The 23,266-nt window shown below is 48.2% G+C and overlaps 1 protein-coding gene across 5 annotated transcripts in view; it reads right to left on the reverse strand.

The window, feature by feature from the left end:
• NCOA2 (nuclear receptor coactivator 2) overlaps window positions 1-23,266 on the reverse strand; it is a 493,980-nt gene that overhangs the window by 76,673 nt on the left and 394,041 nt on the right. For all 5 annotated transcript variants that reach the window (XM_063923886.1, XM_063923891.1, XM_063923887.1 and 2 more), the window contains 2 exons: window positions 22,705-22,877; window positions 1,764-1,867 (listed from right to left, as the gene is read on the reverse strand). In XM_063923886.1, coding sequence (XP_063779956.1) covers window positions 1,764-1,867; window positions 22,705-22,877 — 277 coding nt within the window. The remainder of the gene's footprint in view (window positions 1-1,763; window positions 1,868-22,704; window positions 22,878-23,266) is intronic.

Below are 23,266 nucleotides of genomic sequence, written 5' to 3' on the forward strand. Positions count from 1 at the left end.
TTGATGCCTTACTAAATCAGGCTGAGCAGTCTAAGTTACCCAGTAGATCTCAATCTATAATACACGCTGCACTGAAATATACATGACACGAGTAACAATGTTGAACATGTTCCAAGTATGAGAGGGCAGGGAGAAGATTCATTCTTATGAGAAACGCTGCAGAGGATTTATGAGTTGTTTTTATTACGTTGTTCACGGCAATGTTACCATACAAGAAAACATAACACATTTTATATGCATGAAACATTAACCTTTTTTTCAGTCAGAAAACCTACAAAACTAAGAAACTATTGGCTTTTTTTTTCTTCTTTTAAATCTGGAAGCACACAGGTAGAAAGTGATGGAAAAGCAGCAGTGATGAATTGTACAGAAAAAGGGTTAAGTGTACACAAGCACGGAATACAGAGTGCGGAGTGGATAACGGATTAGTATGATGTCTTTATTATGAGTTACAATGAGCCACTCCATTTACCTTCTACACAGTACATGCATTTACGTTTCCTCACAGTGTGGTACACTCAGCCACTTTGCATAAGGCATAGTGCAAATGATGCTGTTTTGGACAGTAGTCCTGTTGTCTTAAAGGGTTGGGTATGGGATCCCGGCGGTCAGAACACCTACCCTGGAATCCCTACTGCCATAATCCCGACAGGAGTGGACAACTAAACTATCCCTCCCTTCCCACAGCCTAACCCTAACCGGCATACTTATGTTCAGGATTCCAGTGTCTGCATTCAGTCAGATGTCGGGATTCCAGGGCCGGTCTCCTGACCGCTGGCATCCCGTATGTTGGTATGACAACTACATCCGGTCTTAACTACCACTGAAACGCTCACATGGGTCAATAGGACAGATGTATTAAGACTGGAGAAGTGATAAAGCAGTGATATGTGCAAGGTGATAACGCACTAACCAATCAGCTCCAATATGTAAATTGGCAGTTAGGAGCCGACAGGCTGGTGTGTTATCACCTTGCACTTATCACTGCTTTATCACTTTTCCAGGCTTAATACATCTGCCCCAATGTGCTGTAGAGAGGATTAAAGAGTTGGGTATCTTGGACCACATTTCAAAATGTAAAATGCCACCTGATACTCCTGTCATAGTGATGCTGGAAAAGTTAAGCCAGGGTTTCTCAAACTTGGTCCTTCAAGGCACCCTAACAGTCCAGGTTTTAAGGATATCCATGTTTGAGCACATATAGTTACATTAACATGCCTGAAGTACTAATTAAGTTGCCTGTGCTTAAACATGGGTATGCTTAACACCTGGACAAGTTTGGGAACCACTGAGCTACACTATAAACAATATGCCATAATGCACACTAACTGTTAGCGTAAACACGATACCATGACCGCTACAATTCAGTAGGATTCAGGCCAGAAAAATACAACCCCTGTTAATTTACACTAATAAGAGCTGGGATGAGATAGACAGCAGCCTAAGATCATGTGCCTTTTAAATCAACCCTTAACCTGGGATCTGTTACAGCAGGGATGGGGAACCTTCGGTCCTCCAGCTGTTGTTGAACTACACATACCAGCATGCTTTGCTACAGTTTTGCTATTTGGCTATACTAAAACTGTTGCAGGGCATGCTGGGATGTGTAGTTCAACAACAGCTGGAGGACCGAGGGTTCCCCATCCCTGTGTTACAGTAAAAGCATTAAACGCAACAATTACAAGAAGGTTTCAGGTTCATTTTAAGTAGTGTTCTTCACACAGAGAGACCATTATGCAAGTAATAATAATTGTCAGATATACCTCTAGCATCATGGGTCCAAGGGCATCCTTGTCTATGACACTTTGGCCTGTAGAGGACACGTCCGCTTTTTGAACTTCATCCTCATTTGCAGCGGCGGCTTTTTCTGTAAAAAAGGAATGACCTAGCTGGTTAGGCAAATAAAGATATTTCCTTATGACTTAAATAACTATACAAGCTGTAATAATGAGAAGTGCTGGAAAGTGCAACTTATATGCTCCATTATGAAAAGCCATTAATGTTTTTAGGGAACCAGCAGAATTTAATGGATCGAAACTTATACAAAAGGATTTTCCATGATGAGCTTTGAATCCAATTCTTTCATGTTCCCATTTCACAGTACCTCAGGGAACTGGGTGCCTAAGCTGGCATGTTTCCCTGAAGAGTAACGCAATGAGAGAGCATCCCTGAATGCCAAAAATCACTTGGGATAGAATGTCAGCCCTACAGATATAATGTAATGCCAGCCAGCAGGGCCACTAAGACTTGGTAATGGTTAGTCCAAATTCTATTTTATTTTTTTTCACATCCAAAAGAATACTATGGTATTAGCTTATTGCTAAAACAATCAAAGGGCAAATAATGTATTAAAAAATACGTAAAATAAGAATTTACTTACCGATAATTCTATTTCTCGGAGTCCGTAGTGGATGCTGGGGTTCCTGAAAGGACCATGGGGAATAGCGGCTCCGCAGGAGACAGGGCACAAAAAGTAAAGCTTTAGGATCAGGTGGTGTGCACTGGCTCCTCCCCCTATGACCCTCCTCCAAGCCTCAGTTAGGATACTGTGCCCGGACGAGCGTACACAATAAGGAAGGATTTTGAATCCCGGGTAAGACTCATACCAGCCACACCAATCACACTGTACAACCTGTGATCTGAACCCAGTTAACAGTATGATAACAGCGGAGCCTCTGAAAAGATGGCTCACAACAATAATAACCCGATTTTTGTAACTATGTACAAGTATTGCAGATAATCCGCACTTGGGATGGGCGCCCAGCATCCACTACGGACTCCGAGAAATAGAATTATCGGTAAGTAAATTCTTATTTTCTCTATCGTCCTAGTGGATGCTGGGGTTCCTGAAAGGACCATGGGGATTATACCAAAGCTCCCAAACGGGCGGGAGAGTGCGGATGACTCTGCAGCACCGAATGAGAGAACTCCAGGTCCTCCTTAGCCAGGGTATCAAATTTGTAGGATTTTACAAACGTGTTTGCCCCTGACTAAATAGCCGCTCGGCAAAGTTGTAAAGCCGAGACCCCTCGGGCAGCCGCCCAAGATGAGCCCACCTTCCTTGTGGAATGGGCATTTACATATTTTGGCTGTGGCAGGCCTGCCACAAAATGTGCAAGCTGAATTGTATTACACATCCAACTAGCAATAGTCTGCTTAGAAGCAAGAGCACCCAGTTTGTTGGGTGCATACAGGATAACAGCAAGTCAGTTTTCCTGACTTCAGCCGTCCTGGAACCTATATTTTCAGGGCCCTGACAACATCTAGCAACTTGGAGTCCTCCAAGTCCCTAGTAGGTGCAAGGCACCACAATAAGCTGGTTCAGGTGAAACACTGACACCACCTTAGGGAGAGAACTGGGGACGAGTCCGCAGCTCTGCCCTGTCCAAATGGACAAACAGATATGGGCTTTTTTGAGAAAAAAACCACCAATTTGACACTCGCCTGGTCCAGGCCAGGTCCAAGAGCATGATCACTTTTCATGTGAGATGCTTCAAATCCACAGATTTGACTGGTTTTAAACCAATGTGATTTGAGGAATCCCAGAACTACGTTGAGATCCCACAGTGCCACTGGAGGCACAAAAGGGGGTTGTATATGCAATACTCCCTTGACAAACTTCTAGACTTCAGGAACTGAAGCCAATTCTTTCTGGAAGAAAAATCGACAGGGCCGAAATTTGAACCTTAATGGACCCCAATTTGAGGCCCATAGACACTCCTGTTTGCAGGAAATGCAGGTATCGACCGAGTTGAAATTTCTTCGTGGGGCCTTTCTGGCCTCGCACCACGCAACATATTTTTTTCACATGTGGTGATAATGTTGTGCGGTCACTTCCTTTCTGGCTTTGACCAGGGTAGGAATGACCTCTTCCGGAATGCCTTTTTCCCTTAGGATCCGGCGTTCCACCGCCATGCCGTCAAACGCAGCTGCGGTAAGTCTTGGAACAGACATGGTACTTGCTGAAACAAGTCCCTTCTTAGCGGCAGAGGCCATAAGTCCTCTGTGAGCATCTCTTGAAGTTCCGGGTACCAAGTCCTTCTTGGCCAATCCGGAGCCATGAGTATAGTTCTTACTCCTCTACGTCTTATAATTCTCAGTACCTTAGGTATGATAAGCAGAGGATGGAACACATACACCGACTGGTACACCCACGGTGTTACCAGAACGTCCACAGCTATTGCCTGAGGGTCTCTTAACCTGGCGCAATACCTGTCCCGTTTTTTGTTCAGACGGGACGCCATCATGTCCACCTTTGGTATTTCCCAACGGTTTACAATCATGTGGAAAACTTCCCGATGAAGTTTTCACTCTGCCGGGTGGAGGTCGTGCCTGCTGAGGAAGTCTGCTTCCCAGTTTCCATTCCCGGAATGAAACACTGCTGACAGTGCTATCACATGATTTTCCGCCCAGCGAAAAGTCCTTCCTGCTTCTTGTGCCGCCCTGTCTATTTACGTGGGCGACTGCCGTGATGTTTTTCCCACTGGATCAATACCGGCTGACCTTGAAGCAGAGGTCTTGCTAAGCTTAGAGCATTATAAATTTAGCCTTAGCTCCAGTATATTTATGTGGAGAAAAGTCTCCAGACTTGATCACACTCCCTGGAAATTTTTTTTCCTTGTGTGACTGCTCCCCAGCCTCTCGGGCTGGCCTCCGTGGTCACCAGCATCCAATCCTGAATGCCGAATCTGCGGCCCTCTAGAAGATGAGCACTCTGTAACCACCACAGGAGAGACACCCTTGTCCTTGGATATAGGGTTATCCGCTGATGCATCTGAAGATGCGATCCGGACCATTTGTCCAGCAGATCCCACTGAAAAGTTCTTGCGTGAAATCTGCCGAATGGAATTGCTTCGTAGGAAGTCACCATTTTTACCAGGACCCTTGTGCAATGATGCACTGATTTTAGGAGGTTCCTGACTAGCTCGGATAACTCCCTGGCTTTCTCTTCCGGGAGAAAAACCTTTTTCTGGACTGTGTCCAGAATCATCCCTAAGCACAGGAGACTTGTCGTCGGGATCAGCTGCGATTTTGGAATATTTAGAATCCACCCGTGCTGTTGTAGCAGTATCCGAGATAGTGCTACTCCGACCTCCAACTGTTCCCTGGACTTTGCCCTTATCAGGAGATCGTCCAAGTAAGGGATAATTAAGACGCCTTTTCTTCGAAGAAGAATCATCATTTCGGCCATTACCTTGGTAAAGACCCGGGGTGCCGTGGACAATCCAAACGGCAGCGTCTGAAACTGATAGTGACAGTTCTGTACCACGAACCTGAGGTACCCTTAGTGAGAAGGGCAAATTTGGGACATGGAGGTAAGCATCCCTGATGTCTCGGGACACCATATAGTCCCCTTCTTCCTGGTTCGTTATCACTGCTCTGAGTGACTCCATCTTGATTTGAACCTTTGTAAGTGTTCAAATTTTTTTAGATTTAGAATAGGTCTCACCTAGCCTTCTGGCTTCAGTACCACAATATAGTGTGGAATAATACCCCTTTTCTTGTTGTAGGAGGGGTAATTTAATTATCACCTGCTGGGAATACAGCTTGTGAATTGTTTCCCATACTGCCTCCTTGTCGGAGGGAGACCTTGGTAAAGCAGACTTCAGGAGCCTGCGAAGGGGAAACGTCTCGACATTCCAATCTGTACCCCTGGGATACTACTTGTAGGATCCAGGGGTCCTGTACGGTCTCAGCGTCATGCTGAGAGCTTGTCAGAAGCGGTGGAATGCTTCTGTTCCTGGGAATGGGCTGCCTGCAGCAGTCTTCTTCCCTTTCCTCTATCCCTGGGCAGATATGACTCTTATAGGGACGAAAGGACTGAGGCTGAAAAGACGGTGTCTTTTTCTGCAGAGATGTGACTTAGGGTAAAAACGGTGGATTTTCCAGCAGTTGCCGTGGCCACCAGGTCCGATGGACCGACCCCAAATAACTCCTCTTCCTTTATACGGCAATACACCTTTGTGCCGTTTGGAATCTTAAATGCTCTATAGTCAATAAAATACTGTCCCTGTCAAGGGTATCAATATTTTTAGTCAGGGAATCCGACCAAGCCACCCCAGCTCTGCACATCCAGGCTGAGGCGATCGCTGGTCGCAGTATAACACCAGTATGTGTGTATATACTTTTTATGATATTTTCCAGCCTCCTGTCAGCTGGCTCCTTGAGGACGGCCCTATCTATAGACGGTACCGCCACTTGTTTTGATAAGCGTGTGAGCGCCATATCCACCCTAAGGGGTGTTTCCCAACGCGCCCTAACTTCTGGCGGGAAAGGGTATACCGCCAATAATTTTCTATCGGGGGGAACCCACGCATCATCACACACTTCATTTAATTTATCTGATTCAGGAAAAACTACGGTAGTTTTTTCACATCCCACATAATACCCTCCTTTGTGGTACTTGTAGTATCAGAAATATGTAACACCTCCTTCATTGCCCTTAACGTGTGGCCCTAATAAGGAATACGTTTGTTTATTCACCGTCGACACTGGATTCAGTGTCCGTGTCTGTGTCGACCGACTAAAGTAAACGGGCGTTTTTAAAACCCCTGACGGTGTTTTTGAGACGTCTGGACCGGTACTAATTGTTTGTCGGCCGTCTCATGTCGTCAACCGACCTTGCAGCGTGTTGACATTATCACGTAATTCCCTAAATAAGCCATCCATTCCGGTGTCGACTCCCTAGAGAGTGACATCACCATTACAGGCAATTGCTCCGCCTCCTCACCAACATCGTCCTCATACATGTCGACACACACGTACCGACACACAGCACACACACAGGGAATGCTCTGATAGAGGACAGGACCCACTAGCCCTTTGGAGAGACAGAGGGAGAGTTTGCCAGCACACACCAAAAACGCTATAATTATATAGGGACAACCTTATATAAGTGTTTTCCCTTATAGCATCTTTTTTATATATTTCTAACGCCAAATTAGTGCCCCCCCTCTCTGTTTTAACCCTGTTTCTGTAGTGCAGTGCAGGGGAGAGCCTGGGAGCCTTCCCTCCAGCCTTTCTGTGAGGGAAAATGGCGCTGTGTGCTGAGGAGATAGGCCCCGCCCCTTTTTCGGCGGCCTCGTCTCCCGCTCTTTAACGGATTCTGGCAGGGGTTAAATATCTCCATATAGCCCCCGGAGGCTATATGTGAGGTATTTTTTTGCCAAAAATAGGTTTACATTTGCCTCCCAGGGCGCCCCCCTCCCAGCGCCCTGCACCCTCAGTGACTGCCGTGTGAAGTGTGCTGAGAGGAAATGGCGCACAGCTGCAGTGCTGTGCGCTACCTTAAGAAGACTGAGGAGTCTTCTGCCGCCGATTCTGGACCTCTTCTCGTTTCAGCATCTGCAAGGGGGCCGGCGGCGAGGCTCCGGTGACCATCCAGGCTGTACCTGTGATCGTCCCTCTGGAGCTAATGTCCAGTAGCCAAAGAAGCCAATCCATCCTGCACGCAGGTGAGTTCACTTCTTCTCCCCTAAGTCCCTCGTTGCAGTGATCCTGTTGCCAGCAGGACTCACTGTAAAATAAAAAACCTAAGCTAAACTTTTCTAAGCAGCTCTTTAGGAGAGCCACCTAGATTGCACCCTTCTCGGCCGGGCACAAAAATCTAACTGAGGCTTGGAGGAGGGTCATAGGGGGAGGAGCCAGTGCACACCACCTGATCCTAAAGCTTTACTTTTTGTGCCCTGTCTCCTGCGGAGCCGCTATTCCCCATGGTCCTTTCAGGAACCCCAGCATCCACTAGGACGATAGAGAAAAGCTTTTTGGGAAGAAATTATGCGTCATTGATTTACTTCACCATTAGCAGATTTCTACAGCAATACGAATATTTCCAAAACATCAAATTAAAGTGAGTAAAATGAATGGATTGCTGCATTATGTAATATTGTATCTACCCTCATGCCCCCAATTAATTAATGCCGATCCACTTTTGAACGGATCCCAATTCCTGGAATTAGTCACCACATGCAAGGAAGGATTCGCAGAGCCAAAAAATATATAGACACACTGAGTAAATTGACACAGTCTCCACAGCTAATACGAGAGTTCCAAGTTCGGTGCTAGAGTGAGTGGCATTCCACAAATAGTTCTGCAACGCCAGGAGGAAAGACTTCAGCTTTCAGCTACATGAAAAACGCGCTTTCATCTGGCAAATGCAAGAGCAAACAGACATTTCCTACTACTCTCTAGTAAAAAAAAAAAAAAAAAAAAAAAAAAAAAAGCACCGGGGGGATTTCTTGGGTTTAATTTGAATTTTGTCCCAGATTTCAAACTCAATCCGACCTTTAACAAGAAGACATGTTCCATGTTGTCGTCGTAGAGAAGCCAGGGCATACATTGGCTCTTTGCAGTAACCTAAGCAAATTACATTAAAGCACTTTCAGGATGTGGTGAATTCATTTTTTTCCATACAGCGCGCTCGCCCCATAGTGACATGACCAGACAATGATGTTCTTTTCACAAACTTTGGAGAATCCTGTAAACATGCTCTGGCTGTTACACCCAAAGAGCACTGAGGGTCCCATTCGGCTCACTTGCTATAAAGGAGTTTACTTATTGTGTATTAGGCTACAAGAGCCCCCATAAGGGTTGCTGTGACAGCTGGGTGCAACTGAGAGGACTGACAGCTGGAGATCCATGCGAATACAAGCATACACATATACAAACGCGTGGAGCTCTCTCTCTGTGCGGGTAAAGACGTACACTGGATATAAGGGAAATTTATAACTAAAGGGGAACTAAAATCAGCCGTTTAATCTACCAAGCAGATTTGTTTATTTTACTTACTTGGTACATAAGGAAGTTGAAAAGCACAGATATTAAATAAGGGATGGGCAGTTTCCTACACCGTTCACACAGCTACTAGCTGGCTGAGATATGGAATTTAAACACAAATAATTGCTGCACATCCTTGTACTATCTCACATAACATCAGCTTTCTTAGTGCATAACACTAGGTGATTGGAGGGTGCAATGACTTCTGAATTCTCTATTATTTCATAAGTGAAAGTAAAAGATTATTGAATGAGCAAAGCCTGTATTGTAACGGTGTCATTTGGAAATATTCGACTTATTACTTGTAAACACATTGCAGCTGTCCAGCTGTGTACGGATATATGTTTTAGTTTTAAGTCACGTAGGCATAGAAGCTGATATTACACATTGATAACACGTAAAGCGTTGTAAAAGTGAATGGACCTGTACACACAAACATTCACTCTTCAGCACTGCCAACTGCAATCTTCAGCCCCAATTGCTTTGTACAAGACAATGGATTTCTATGGAAGTGCGTTCATCAAGTACATAAAACACTATACTGCATTGAAAACAAACTTAGAGAACGGTCTTAAAGAGAAGACAAAGTACAAAGTTTTTCCTACACTTTAATAGCGTTCGCCATCTATGAAACTCTGTAAATGTGTACAGCAATATATACACAAGAACCAAACTGCATACAACGTTCCAATACTAAAAAGCGGTTATGTGATAAAGCAGAAAAGTTATCGAACACTTAATCTGATTACATTTTCCACCAAACATACACAATGTTAACATAAAACCCTAGCAGGACCCATTACAGATTCCACACACATTAAAGTTCATACTGCACAGAATTAATGAGCACAGACATACAAGAAGCGAAGCGTAGCAAAATAATGTAATAGAATTAAAGGCTAGGATCCCATACATTATACCCAACACCCTCATTTACCCTCTAGAACTGTGGGGTTCACGTGCCAAATACAACAGCAGTTCAGGAGAAATACTTTGTGTCCCAGAAGATTCTAACACAGCCACTCAGCAGAGGAGTCACACAGCCACTGAGCAGAGGATCCGCACAGTCACACAGCCACTGAGCAGAGGATCCGCACAGTCACACAGCCACTGAGCAGAGGAGCCGCACAGTCACACAGCCACTGAGCAGAGGAGCCGCACAGTCACACAGCCACTGAGCAGAGGAGCCACAGCCACTGAGCAGAGGAGCCGCACAGTCACACAGCCACTGAGCAGAGGAGCCGCACAGTCACACAGCCACTGAGCAGAGGAGCCGCACAGTCACACAGCCACTGAGCAGAGGAGCCGCACAGTCACACAGCCACTGAGCAGAGGAGCCGCACAGTCACACAGCCACTGAGCAGAGGAGCCGCACAGTCACACAGCCACTGAGCAGAGGAGCCGCACAGTCACACAGCCACTGAGCAGAGGAGCCGCACAGTCACACAGCCACTGAGCAGAGGAGCCGCACAGTCACACAGCCACTGAGCAGAGGCGCCGCACAGTCACACAGCCACTGAGCAGAGGAGCCGCACAGTCACACAGCCACTGAGCAGAGGAGCCGCACAGTCACACAGCCACTGAGCAGAGGAGCCGCACAGTCACACAGCCACTGAGCAGAGGAGCCGCACAGTCACACAGCCACTGGGCAGAGGATCCGAGAGCCACACAGCCACTGGGCAGAGGATCCGAGAGCCACACAGCCACTGGGCAGTGGATCCGCACAGTCACACAGCCACTGAGCAGTGGAGCCGCACAGTCACACAGCCACTGAGCAGTGGAGCCGCACAGTCACACAGCCACTGAGCAGTGGAGCCGCACAGTCACACAGCCACTGAGCAGTGGAGCCGCACAGTCACACAGCCACTGAGCAGTGGAGCCGCACAGTCACACAGCCACTGAGCAGTGGAGCCGCACAGTCACACAGCCACTGAGCAGTGGAGCCGCACAGTCACACAGCCACTGAGCAGTGGATCCGCACAGTCACACAGCCACTGAGCAGTGGAGCCGCACAGTCACACAGCCACTGAGCAGTGGAGCCGCACAGTCACACAGCCACTGAGCAGTGGAGCCGCACAGTCACACAGCCACTGAGCAGTGGATCCGCACAGTCACACAGCCACTGAGCAGAGGAGCCGAGAGCCACACAGCCACTGAGCAGAGGATTCGCACAGTCACAGCCACTGGGCAGTGGATCCACACAGCCACTGAGCAGTGGAGCCGCACAGTCACACAGCCACTGAGCAGTGGAGCCGCACAGTCACACAGCCACTGAGCAGTGGAGCCGCACAGTCACACAGCCACTGAGCAGTGGAGCCGCACAGCCACTGAGCAGTGGAGCCGCACAGCCACTGAGCAGTGGAGCCGCACAGCCACTGAGCAGTGGAGCCGCACAGTCACACAGCCACTGAGCAGTGGAGCCGCACAGTCACACAGCCACTGAGCAGTGGAGCCGCACAGTCACACAGCCACTGAGCAGTGGAGCCGCACAGTCACACAGCCACTGAGCAGTGGAGCCGCACAGTCACACAGCCACTGAGCAGTGGAGCCGCACAGTCACACAGCCACTGAGCAGAGGAGCCGCACAGTCACACAGCCACTGAACAGAGGAGCCGCACAGTCACACAGCCACTGAGCAGTGGAGCCGCACAGTCACACAGCCACTGAGCAGTGGAGCCGCACAGTCACACAGCCACTGAGCAGTGGAGCCGCACAGTCACACAGCCACTGAGCAGTGGAGCCGCACAGTCACACAGCCACTGAGCAGTGGAGCCGCACAGTCACACAGCCACTGAGCAGTGGAGCCACACAGTCACACAGCCACTGAGCAGAGGAGCCGCACAGCCACTGAGCAGTGGAGTCACACAGCCACTGAGCAGTGGAGCCGCACAGTCACACAGCCACTGAGCAGAGGAGCCACACAGCCACTGAGCAGTGGAGCCGCACAGTCACACAGCCACTGAGCAGTGGAGCCGCACAGTCACACAGCCACTGAGCAGTGGAGCCGCACAGTCACACAGCCACTGAGCAGTGGAGCCGCACAGTCACACAGCCACTGAGCAGTGGAGCCGCACAGTCACACAGCCACTGAGCAGTGGAGCCACACAGTCACACAGCCACTGAGCAGAGGAGCCGCACAGTCACACAGCCACTGAGCAGTGGAGTCACACAGCCACTGAGCAGTGGAGCCGCACAGTCACACAGCCACTGAGCAGAGGAGCCGCACAGTCACACAGCCACTGAGCAGAGGAACCGCACAGTCACACAGCCACTGAGCAGAGGAGCCGCACAGTCACACAGCCACTGAGCAGAGGAGCCGCACAGTCACACAGCCACTGAGCAGAGGAGCCACACAGTCACACAGCCACTGAGCAGTGGAGCCACACAGTCACACAGCCACTGAGCAGTGGAGCCGCACAGTCACACAGCCACTGAGCAGTGGAGCCGCACAGTCACACAGCCACTGAGCAGTGGAGCCGCACAGTCACACAGCCACTGAGCAGTGGAGCCGCACAGTCACACAGCCACTGAGCAGTGGAGCCGCACAGTCACACAGCCACTGAGCAGAGGAGCCACACAGTCACACAGCCACTGAGCAGTGGAGCCGCACAGTCACACAGCCACTGAGCAGAGGAGCCGCACAGTCACACAGCCACTGAGCAGAGGAGCCGCACAGTCACACAGCCACTGAGCAGAGGAGCCGCACAGTCACACAGCCACTGAGCAGTGGAGCCGCACAGTCACACAGCCACTGAGCAGTGGAGCCGCACAGTCACACAGCCACTGAGCAGTGGAGCCGCACAGTCACACAGCCACTGAGCAGTGGAGCCGCACAGTCACACAGCCACTGAGCAGTGGAGCCGCACAGTCACACAGCCACTGAGCAGAGGAGCCACACAGTCACACAGCCACTGAGCAGTGGAGCCGCACAGTCACACAGCCACTGAGCAGAGGAGCCGCACAGTCACACAGCCACTGAGCAGAGGAGACGCACAGTCACACAGCCACTGAGCAGAGGAGACGCACAGTCACACAGCCACTGAGCAGTGGAGCCGCACAGTCACACAGCCACTGAGCAGTGGAGCCGCACAGTCACTGAGCAGTGGAGCCACACAGTCACACAGCCACTGAGCAGTGGAGCCGCACAGTCACACAGCCACTGAGCAGTGGAGCCGCACAGTCACACAGCCACTGAGCAGTGGAGCCACACAGTCACACAGCCACTGAGCAGAGGAGCCGCACAGTCACACAGCCACTGAGCAGTGGAGTCACACAGCCACTGAGCAGTGGAGCCGCACAGTCACACAGCCACTGAGCAGAGGAGCCGCACAGTCACACAGCCACTGAGCAGAGGAACCGCACAGTCACACAGCCACTGAGCAGAGGAGCCGCACAGTCACACAGCCACTGAGCAGAGGAGCCGCACAGTCACACAGCCACTGAGCAGTGGAGCCACACAGTCACACAGCCACTGAGCAGTGGAGCCGCACAGTCACACAGCCACTGAGCAGTGGAGCCGCACAGTCACACAGCCACTGAGCAGTGGAGCCGCACAGTCACACAGCCACTGAGCAGTGGAGCCGCACAGTCACACAGCCACTGAGCAGAGGAGCCGCACAGTCACACAGCCACTGAGCAGAGGAGCCACACAGTCACACAGCCACTGAGCAGTGGAGCCGCACAGTCACACAGCCACTGAGCAGAGGAGCCGCACAGTCACACAGCCACTGAGCAGAGGAGCCGCACAGTCACACAGCCACTGAGCAGAGGAGCCGCACAGTCACACAGCCACTGAGCAGTGGAGCCGCACAGTCACACAGCCACTGAGCAGTGGAGCCGCACAGTCACACAGCCACTGAGCAGTGGAGCCGCACAGTCACACAGCCACTGAGCAGTGGAGCCGCACAGTCACACAGCCACTGAGCAGTGGAGCCGCACAGTCACACAGCCACTGAGCAGAGGAGCCACACAGTCACACAGCCACTGAGCAGTGGAGCCGCACAGTCACACAGCCACTGAGCAGAGGAGCCGCACAGTCACACAGCCACTGAGCAGAGGAGACGCACAGTCACACAGCCACTGAGCAGAGGAGACGCACAGTCACACAGCCACTGAGCAGTGGAGCCGCACAGTCACACAGCCACTGAGCAGTGGAGCCGCACAGTCACTGAGCAGTGGAGCCACACAGTCACACAGCCACTGAGCAGAGGAGCCACACAGTCACACAGCCACTGAGCAGAGGAGCCACACAGTCACACAGCCACTGAGCAGAGGAGCCGCACAGTCACATAGCCACTGAGCAGCGGAGCCGCACAGTCACACAGCCACTGAGCAGTGGAGTCACACAGCTGGCATTGATCTGTTCTTACTAAATACTGCATGGCATGGATCTCCACTGTTGTAATAGTCATTGGAGTTAAGATGTTAGTTTATGTAGTTATCATTTATTTATAATCCCTATATTGTTCTCTTCCTAATACTCGGGACTGGACTGATGAAGGTATGCACGATCTGTGCTCTTTATTCCGACCCAGACACAACGCAGGTTACAAATATACTGCTGGAGGTCCAGAAGCAGAGAAACGAAGCATGAACTCCATCAACCGGATGTGTGAGAAATAAAAGAAAGCTCTCTCTCTCTACAAGCACGTCTCTTTACAGATGAAATCTTCAGACAGAAAACGTCTTTACGGGTGGGTGGGAGTGGGAGGGGCGGGGAGAGTCACAACCATTAGTGACTGAACCTCTGTGAAACTCTGTAGCTTAGAGAATTCATTCAGCATGCAGTTAGGAGGTTTGCATGCTTCTAATGCACTGTGCCGTGTACTACAGCAGTTCCTTAGAAATGCTTTGCAAGACAATTTAGGCCTCTTGGGAATTAAAGGAGTTGAGGACATGTTGCTGCTTAGGAAAGCTTTAGGAGGTAAGTGAGACAATTATACATCTGCACAAACTAAAATTAGAAAAGCTGCCATATGGCTCGGTAAAGCCAGTATCACATTCGTATTCATTGATAACACGTAAAGCGTTGTAAAAGTGAATGGACCTGTACACACAAACATTCACTCTTCAGCACTGCCAACTGCAATCTTCAGCCCCAATTGCTTTGTACAAGACAATGGATTTCTATGGAAGTGCGTTCATCAAGTACATAAAACACTATACTGCATTGAAAACAAACTTAGAGAACGGTCTTAAAGAGAAGACAAAGTACAAAGTTTTTCCTACACTTTAATAGCGTTCGCCATCTATGAAACTCTGTAAATGTGTACAGCAATATATACACAAGAACCAAACTGCATACAACGTTCCAATACTAAAAAGCGGTTATGTGATAAAGCAGAAAAGTTATCGAACACTTAATCTGATTACATTTTCCACAGTCACACAGCCACTGAGCAGTGGAGCCACACAGTCACACAGCCACTGAGCAGAGGAGCCGCACAGTCACACAGCCATTGAGCAGTGGAGTCACACAGCCACTGAGCAGTGGAGCCGCACAGTCACACAGCCACTGAGCAGAGGAGCCGCACAGTCACACAGCCACTGAGCAGTGGAGCCGCACAGTCACACAGCCACTGAGCAGTGGAGCCGCACAGTCACACAGCCACTGAGCAGTGGAGCCGCACAGTCACACAGCCACTGAGCAGTGGAGCCGCACAGTCACTGAGCAGTGGAGCCACACAGTCACACAGCCACTGAGCAGAGGAGCCGCACAGTCACACAGCCACTGAGCAGTGGAGTCACACAGCCACTGAGCAGTGGAGCCGCACAGTCACACAGCCACTGAGCAGAGGAGCCGCACAGTCACACAGCCACTGAGCAGAGGATCCGCACAGTCACACAGCCACTGAGCAGAGGAGCCGCACAGCCACACAGCCACTGAGCAGAGGAGCCGCACAGTCACACAGCCACTGAGCAGAGGAGCCGCACAGTCACACAGCCACTGAGCAGTGGAGCCGCACAGTCACACAGCCACTGAGCAGTGGAGCCGCACAGTCACACAGCCACTGAGCAGTGGAGCCGCACAGTCACACAGCCACTGAGCAGTGGAGCCGCACAGTCACACAGCCACTGAGCAGTGGAGCCGCACAGTCACACAGCCACTGAGCAGTGGAGCCGCACAGTCACACAGCCACTGAGCAGAGGAGCCACACAGTCACACAGCCACTGAGCAGTGGAGCCGCACAGTCACACAGCCACTGAGCAGAGGAGCCGCACAGTCACACAGCCACTGAGCAGAGGAGCCGCACAGTCACACAGCCACTGAGCAGAGGAGACGCACAGTCACACAGCCACTGAGCAGAGGAGACGCACAGTCACACAGCCACTGAGCAGTGGAGCCGCACAGTCACACAGCCACTGAGCAGTGGAGCCGCACAGTCACACAGCCACTGAGCAGTGGAGCCACACAGTCACACAGCCACTGAGCAGAGGAGCCACACAGTCACACAGCCACTGAGCAGAGGAGCCACACAGTCACACAGCCACTGAGCAGAGGAGCCGCACAGTCACTGAGCAGCGGAGCCGCACAGTCACACAGCCACTGAGCAGTGGAGTCACACAGCTGGCATTGATCTGTTCTTACTAAATACTGCATGGCATGGATCTCCACTGTTGTAATAGTCATTGGAGTTAAGATGTTAGTTTATGTAGTTATCATTTATTTATAATCCCTATATTGTTCTCTTCCTAATACTCGGGACTGGACTGATGAAGGTATGCACGATCTGTGCTCTTTATTCCGACCCAGACACAACGCAGGTTACAAATATACTGCTGGAGGTCCAGAAGCAGAGAAACGAAGCATGAACTCCATCAACCGGATGTGTGAGAAATAAAAGAAAGCTCTCTCTCTCTACAAGCACGTCTCTTTACAGATGAAATCTTCAGACAGAAAACGTCTTTACGGGTGGGTGGGAGTGGGAGGGGCGGGGAGAGTCACAACCATTAGTGACTGAACCTCTGTGAAACTCTGTAGCTTAGAGAATTCATTCAGCATGCAGTTAGGAGGTTTGCATGCTTCTAATGCACTGTGCCGTGTACTACAGCAGTTCCTTAGAAATGCTTTGCAAGACAATTTAGGCCTCTTGGGAATTAAAGGAGTTGAGGACATGTTGCTGCTTAGGAAAGCTTTAGGAGGTAAGCAAGTGAGACAATTATACATCTGCACAAACTAAAATTAGAAAAGCTGCCATATGGCTCGGTAAAGCCAGTATCACATTCGTATTCATTAGGAAGCATTCTGCTAGCATAAAAACACAAGGCCCTTCCTGTGCTCTCCAAATCTGTTTATCTTTTCAACATTAATGTACCATATATCATCTGGCTGCTGAAATCTCCCACAGTGCATGGAAAAAAAAAACACAACAGCCAGGCAGGCAATAGGCGCAGCTGCAGTCTCTCTCACTGGGAGCAGCCCACAGCAAATCTTACCATCACTTCCTCCTATTTTCACATGCTCACTTCATCCTCATTAGCAACATCACAGCTTCCCCAGAACAGATAGCACCAGTCCAAGCACAATTCCACTGCTCCCATCTTAGCTGAGAAAGTGAGACTTGGATGCAGCTATGCCAGGAATTGCTCTGCGCGGCGTGTAACAAGATGACTAAGCACACAGAAGAACAGCAGCTCGCTCAACACTTCTGGGTAAAATAATGCAAAGTTAACCCACACAATGGCAGGTTCAGGTTTCTCTGCAGGATTCACCCGCATCACAAAAAGTCTCTCACCCATTGGGGGAAAGAGAAAACTATACCTCCCACTATGGTCACTGAGATAAACCTAAAGTATCAATATTAATACAATTACTGTGTAATCTGTTGGCAATTCCCAACTCCTCTATTCAGTTTTTACCTTAAAAGAATAAAAGGTTATCCCAAATTCTTTGCTATAGTAGAAACATACCCCCACCCCCCATCATACAGCCTTATGTACTGCCGGGTACACACGATAATAATTTGAACAATGTGCCCAAATCCAATGGATCGGAACGACACATTGCTCACATAGTCCAGTGTGCATGCACTATGTCGTTGACAATGCGTGCTCCTGCACATCATCGCCAGCGACATCCTCTGTCGGACCTCCATCCAATGGGGTCGATTCAATTCGGCAACTTATGAATAGCGCCGGGAATTAGCTCCCGACACTATTCAATTCAGCTCCAGTTAAGTCGGCGATGACCCGTTCTCGCCGACTAAACAGGTTGAATTGTCGGGAGAACGGGCATTCTCCGCCTTAACTCCTCGGCGCGAGGCTGATTCCCGACAGAATCAGCCTCGCACCGGCCGCGAGGCAGCACTTTTGTCGGGTTTCTTCTCTCATCCCCCGGGGATGAGAGAAGAATTCCCGACAATTGCGGGTAACTAGCAGCTGAATTGAATAGCGTCGGGAACTAATTCCCGGCGCTATTCATAAGTTGCCGAATTGAATCGACCCCAATGAGAGCCATCGCCAGCAAGGGTTATGCTGCCAAATGCAGCATGACTCCCACCATCGCTGCCGGTTAGTGTGTATACACTTGTCGGCACATCCGCCAGGATCCATCACCGCTGGGTAAACACATCATCTATTCTAGTGTGTACCCAGCTTAAGACTTACCTTCATTACTTATTTTTACAATGCAATGTTCATCTAAAACACTTTAGATGTACAGTAAACTCCAATCAATGCTAGAAAGATTGTAGATAGAGTAGTTCACTCACGTAAAAAACAGTTACCCAGTTGTAAGTCCTAACAGTTAAATAAACTTGAAGGATTTTTTGGTAATAAATTCTCAACTTTGCTTTGGACTTTCCAGTCACCTGCCAGCCCCTAATATGTTCACGGTGACCATAGAACAGTAGTTGGAGCACACACTTAAGCTGGGCATACACTATACAATCATCTGGCAGACTATCTGTCCAATCTGGTAAACTGGAATGAAAATCTGGTAATGTATGGGAGCAAAGACAATCGACCACTTGTTCCCAAACACTGGAAAACTGACAAAATGGTAATTCAGACAAATTGGCAAAACCACGTATTTAACCAATTTGTCTGAGTGACAGTCCGCTAAAGTAGACTCTCCACTTTGCCACCTTCTCACCAACCTACCGTCCTTCCCTCCAATTCCTTCTCACAATAACCGAGGATGAAGACACAACATTGCAGCTCCACCCTATTCCCTCCCAACTTATCCAATCCCTTTCCCCTCACAGCATGGCTCACCACTGCCACATTTCCACCCTGTGTCCATCATACACTCAACTCACCAATCCTAAAAGAAACCATTTCTTGACCCATACACTTTCTCCCATTATTACCACACTCTTTCCTACAAACTGCTTGGGCATTCCGCGTACAAACACTTTTTCCTACTCACTCCGTTCTCGACTTGGACATCAACACTAAACATTTCATTATGACTGCACAATCAATGATCTACACAGCTAAATCTAAGAGGCAAATCACCATACTTCTCCTCCTGTGTGATCACTCTTCTCCAGTACACCCTTTGCTCCAATGGCCATCATGATCCAATTATTTTCTAGTTCACTTCCAATGTATTGAACTCGCAGCTAGTGTTCCTACTGGAAGTTCCTCTGTACTATCTCATGCAATCATCTCTCTGCTATCTCTGCATGAATGTCTCAGTGCTCAATTATGTTGCCTCCACCTTTAAAATACTGCCGCTTACCCATTCTCTCATCACCTCTGCTCATGACTACCGAATCTTCCTCTTATCTGGCATTTTCCTCACCCACCTAAACCTGTTCCAACCCATCTTAAATGCAGTGGAAAGACTGATCTTCCTCTCTCACCATTCCAGATCTGCAGCAGTACTCTGCTATAACCTACACTGACTCACTGTGTCCTCCACAATCCATCTGACGTTACTCACCCTCCCCTACAAAGCTCTCACAACCACCACCCCTTCATACATCTCAAATCTCACTCACTCTTGTATTTCCTACTAGTCCATCACCATGACTCTGGTAGCCACAACTCACTGCGGCCTATAAGACTTCCACTGGGGTGGTCTTCAGTTTGCCGGCTGTCGGGATCCCGGCGCCAGAATCCCGACAGCCAGCATACCAACACCTTTTCTCCCTCTTGGGGGTCCACGACCCTCCTGGAGGGAGGATAGCGTGCCACCATGCCTGCAGTGTGGCGAGCGCAGCGAGCCCGCAAGAGGCTCATTTGCGCTCGCTCAGCTGTCGGGTATGCCAGCGGTCAGGATTTCGGCGCCGGTATGCTGGTCGCCGGGAGCCCGGACACCGGCATACCCTACTACACCCCTTACACTAACCACTTGTAGAATTCCCTACAACTCAGATAGGATTCTTCCATAGCCTCCTCTCTGAAATCCCTTCTTTACTACAGTTTATTGTATTACTACAAATTTTATACACACTGGTACACACTAACAACTGTACAAATTTCCACTCTGACCTCACTCCACTTGTTTCAGCTATGCCTTCTTCCAATTAGATTGTAAGCTCTCGCGTAAGCAATATCCACACTACCCCTTGTTTACAGGTTTGCACAAGTGCCCTGTTTTCCCTACTCCCTAATACTGCAGAGCACTGGGGCACCTTACAAATGAATGACACTAATAAACAATGTATAGAACATAAGGGTGTGATGAGTCACCTCAGCGTTCGGTGACCTTTATAAAACCACTTGGTCTGTAGACTCTTTCATTTCTATGATCAAGAAAAGCCATACTAAATGTAAAATATCATAATATAAAGAACAGGATACATTAACATAAAAAAAATCCTATATAATAAAAGGCTAACTCTGCTCCTCGCCTCTATGGGAGGGGAATATAAGTGTTTTGAGCGCTGTTGCTCTGTGCGGCCGGGCACATCCGGTGGCGCTGACATTATTGTTATGTTGTTCCGTCATTTTGATGGTCTAGTAAGAAGTTAATAATAATGTTCTAGTCATATAAACACTGAGATTTGGGCAGTAGAGCAATGACAAAGTACGGTTTGCACTGGCACTCCAATCACCTGCAAGTCTGTCAGCAATTCAACATATAATAATTGAACTGACAACATTACAACCAGCAGAAGCAACATTGCAACCAGAAGTATCATAAGTAGGAAGACTTAAATCTAACATAGTATTCTAAAACAACGCTCCCTCGGATCATTATCTACTGTAACTACTGTATCATGCCACTGATATTCTCGACCACATTATGAAAATGAGCTTGTGTTATTTTCCTGAATAAATCACCCAAACGAGTGCAACAAGTAACGCTTACAGGAAAGACTGAAATAGTAAATATAAAAATGAAACCTAACAATGCAGAAGTGAGCTGCCTGAGAAAATGAGTCTTTCATAAAGGACAAAACACATAGGGGAGTCAAGAAACCAAACCTCTGCTAAATGATAGTAGTAAGGAGGGTTATAGGCAATGTAAAGGCAATAGAAATAGAAACCCATAAAGGTCCAATAAAGGATCTTGTACACGTTTTTCAAATGAGTTGTTTCTGAATACAGGATGCAGACTGATCATGACCGGCTGCTGCGATATCATCCTGCAAGTAATACTTCAGCTGAAAGTAAGCACTTTCTCTTTGAAAGTTCTTATAAACAAAGCTAAATAAGTGTAGGGTTATTGTGCTACATATAGGAAAACGTAAACAGCTATAAAAATCCCATCATATATCAACTATAAAAGAGAGAAAACAAACCATTAATTTTCAAAACAACGTGATTTTCTGGTGATCGTCCATTCACTCATGCAGAGGCAAAGACAGGGATATACTATCTACATCCACAATGACTGATCACAGAAGAACAAAGGATTGAAACCAATATGACAATTTAGGGTTGCTACATAATAAAGGGTTTGCCCTTTTGTTACAGTGGACGCAGCTGTAATCTGCATAGCATGCTTTGATTGAATGCACTGGGTCTTGTGCCAAATGGATATACCTTTCACCTTAAACAACAACATGAAAACATTTTTTTCTGGCTAATCATCCCTCTATCTCCTAATTAACAAAACTTCAGGAATCCCATAAAAGTGACTCCCATGGTTCTGGAGTACTCACTGCAGCTCCCCCAGGCATAAAGTCTGTAAGAACACAGAGAATGCTGCTCAGTGGAAGGCTGTCAATACCGCTAATTAGATGCCTTCTACAGCTCATCCAATCAGCTTTCCACTGTGCAGTCTTCTGTGAAACATCTCAATCCTGTTATTACTGCAGAAGAGGATGAGCAAGTGGGACCACTATGATTCTTCTAATGGAGCACCCAAAAAAATATGACGCTTTCAGTACTCTTGTTTGATTTTTTTTTTTTTTTTTTTTAATTGTTAACCTCCTCCTAATCTTAACTGCTGCATTAACATACCTCCCAACTGTCCCGATTTTGGCGGAACAGTCTCATTTTTCTGGGACTGTCCCACCGGTGGGCCGCGGTGGGGGGCAGTAGGGAGACCCTCTCTCACTCACTGCTCTGCTTAGCATGCACACAGCTTCTGTTCACTGGGAGAGAGGGATAGGGGTCATGCCAGCTGCTTATACAGTGCTGGGCATGCCCCTACAGCGGTGAAAACGGGGGCGTGGCCTAAAATCTTGGCACCCTCCATGAAACCACACACCCTAATTTCAGGCGCATGCGTCCGTGTCCCTCCTCCAACTTTCTAAAGTTGGGAGGTATGCATTAAGGTACATATTTGCTGAATTCTGTAGGAGCTTCTTCAACATACGTACAAGTCATATGTAAAGTAAAAAAAGTACATGCGTTAACACTTTGGATAGGAGACCAGACAAGCCGGTCCGACTAGTGTGCTCGGCTCAAAAGCAATTTTCCAACTGGCACACAATGTTTAAAAGAACCCTGCACCATACAGCAAAAGTCATCCGACTTGTACAAGTGAATTATCTCTGTCTACTTTCTCAGCTCTTAAAAAAGGCTTACCTTGCTCTTTGATCTGTCGAATCTGCTTCACAGTTTCCTTCAAGATTGCACATTTGTCGGGTTTAAAGTTAAAGTTGTCAATATCATTAAAATTTGCAAAAATCAGCTCTGCAAGTTCCTCGATGTATCTATTCTCCTGTTCGCGGTTACGCTTCTCAGTGCTGCGTTTAGGGCTGAAAAAGATATGGAAAGCAGCAGGATGAGAGGACAGGTATGATAATATCCAGCCACATGAATTCCTTGCTAGAAGTGGTAACGTACATACTACATTATATAGACAAAAAGGAACAATACCATGCTGTTAGGTATAAGTGTACAGAATGTTCCTTAGACTAATGCAATGGGTGCGACAATGCTGGTTTCTGAGTTAACCAGTCTAGTAGCATTGGTACTATACATTAACCTTTCTAATAAAATAGCTGTTCGTTCATTTCTACTGTATTATCTTATTTTATAGCCCTGTAGTGTTTTCATCTATATTAGAGCATTTATTTCCTATATATCGCACTGCTGTCCAACCAGTCATATAAAAGAGGGCTAGATGAGCAAAGCGGGGGACATG

This window comes from Pseudophryne corroboree, chromosome 5 (genome assembly GCF_028390025.1).
Source record: "Pseudophryne corroboree isolate aPseCor3 chromosome 5, aPseCor3.hap2, whole genome shotgun sequence".
NCBI classification, from domain to species: domain Eukaryota; kingdom Metazoa; phylum Chordata; class Amphibia; order Anura; family Myobatrachidae; genus Pseudophryne; species Pseudophryne corroboree.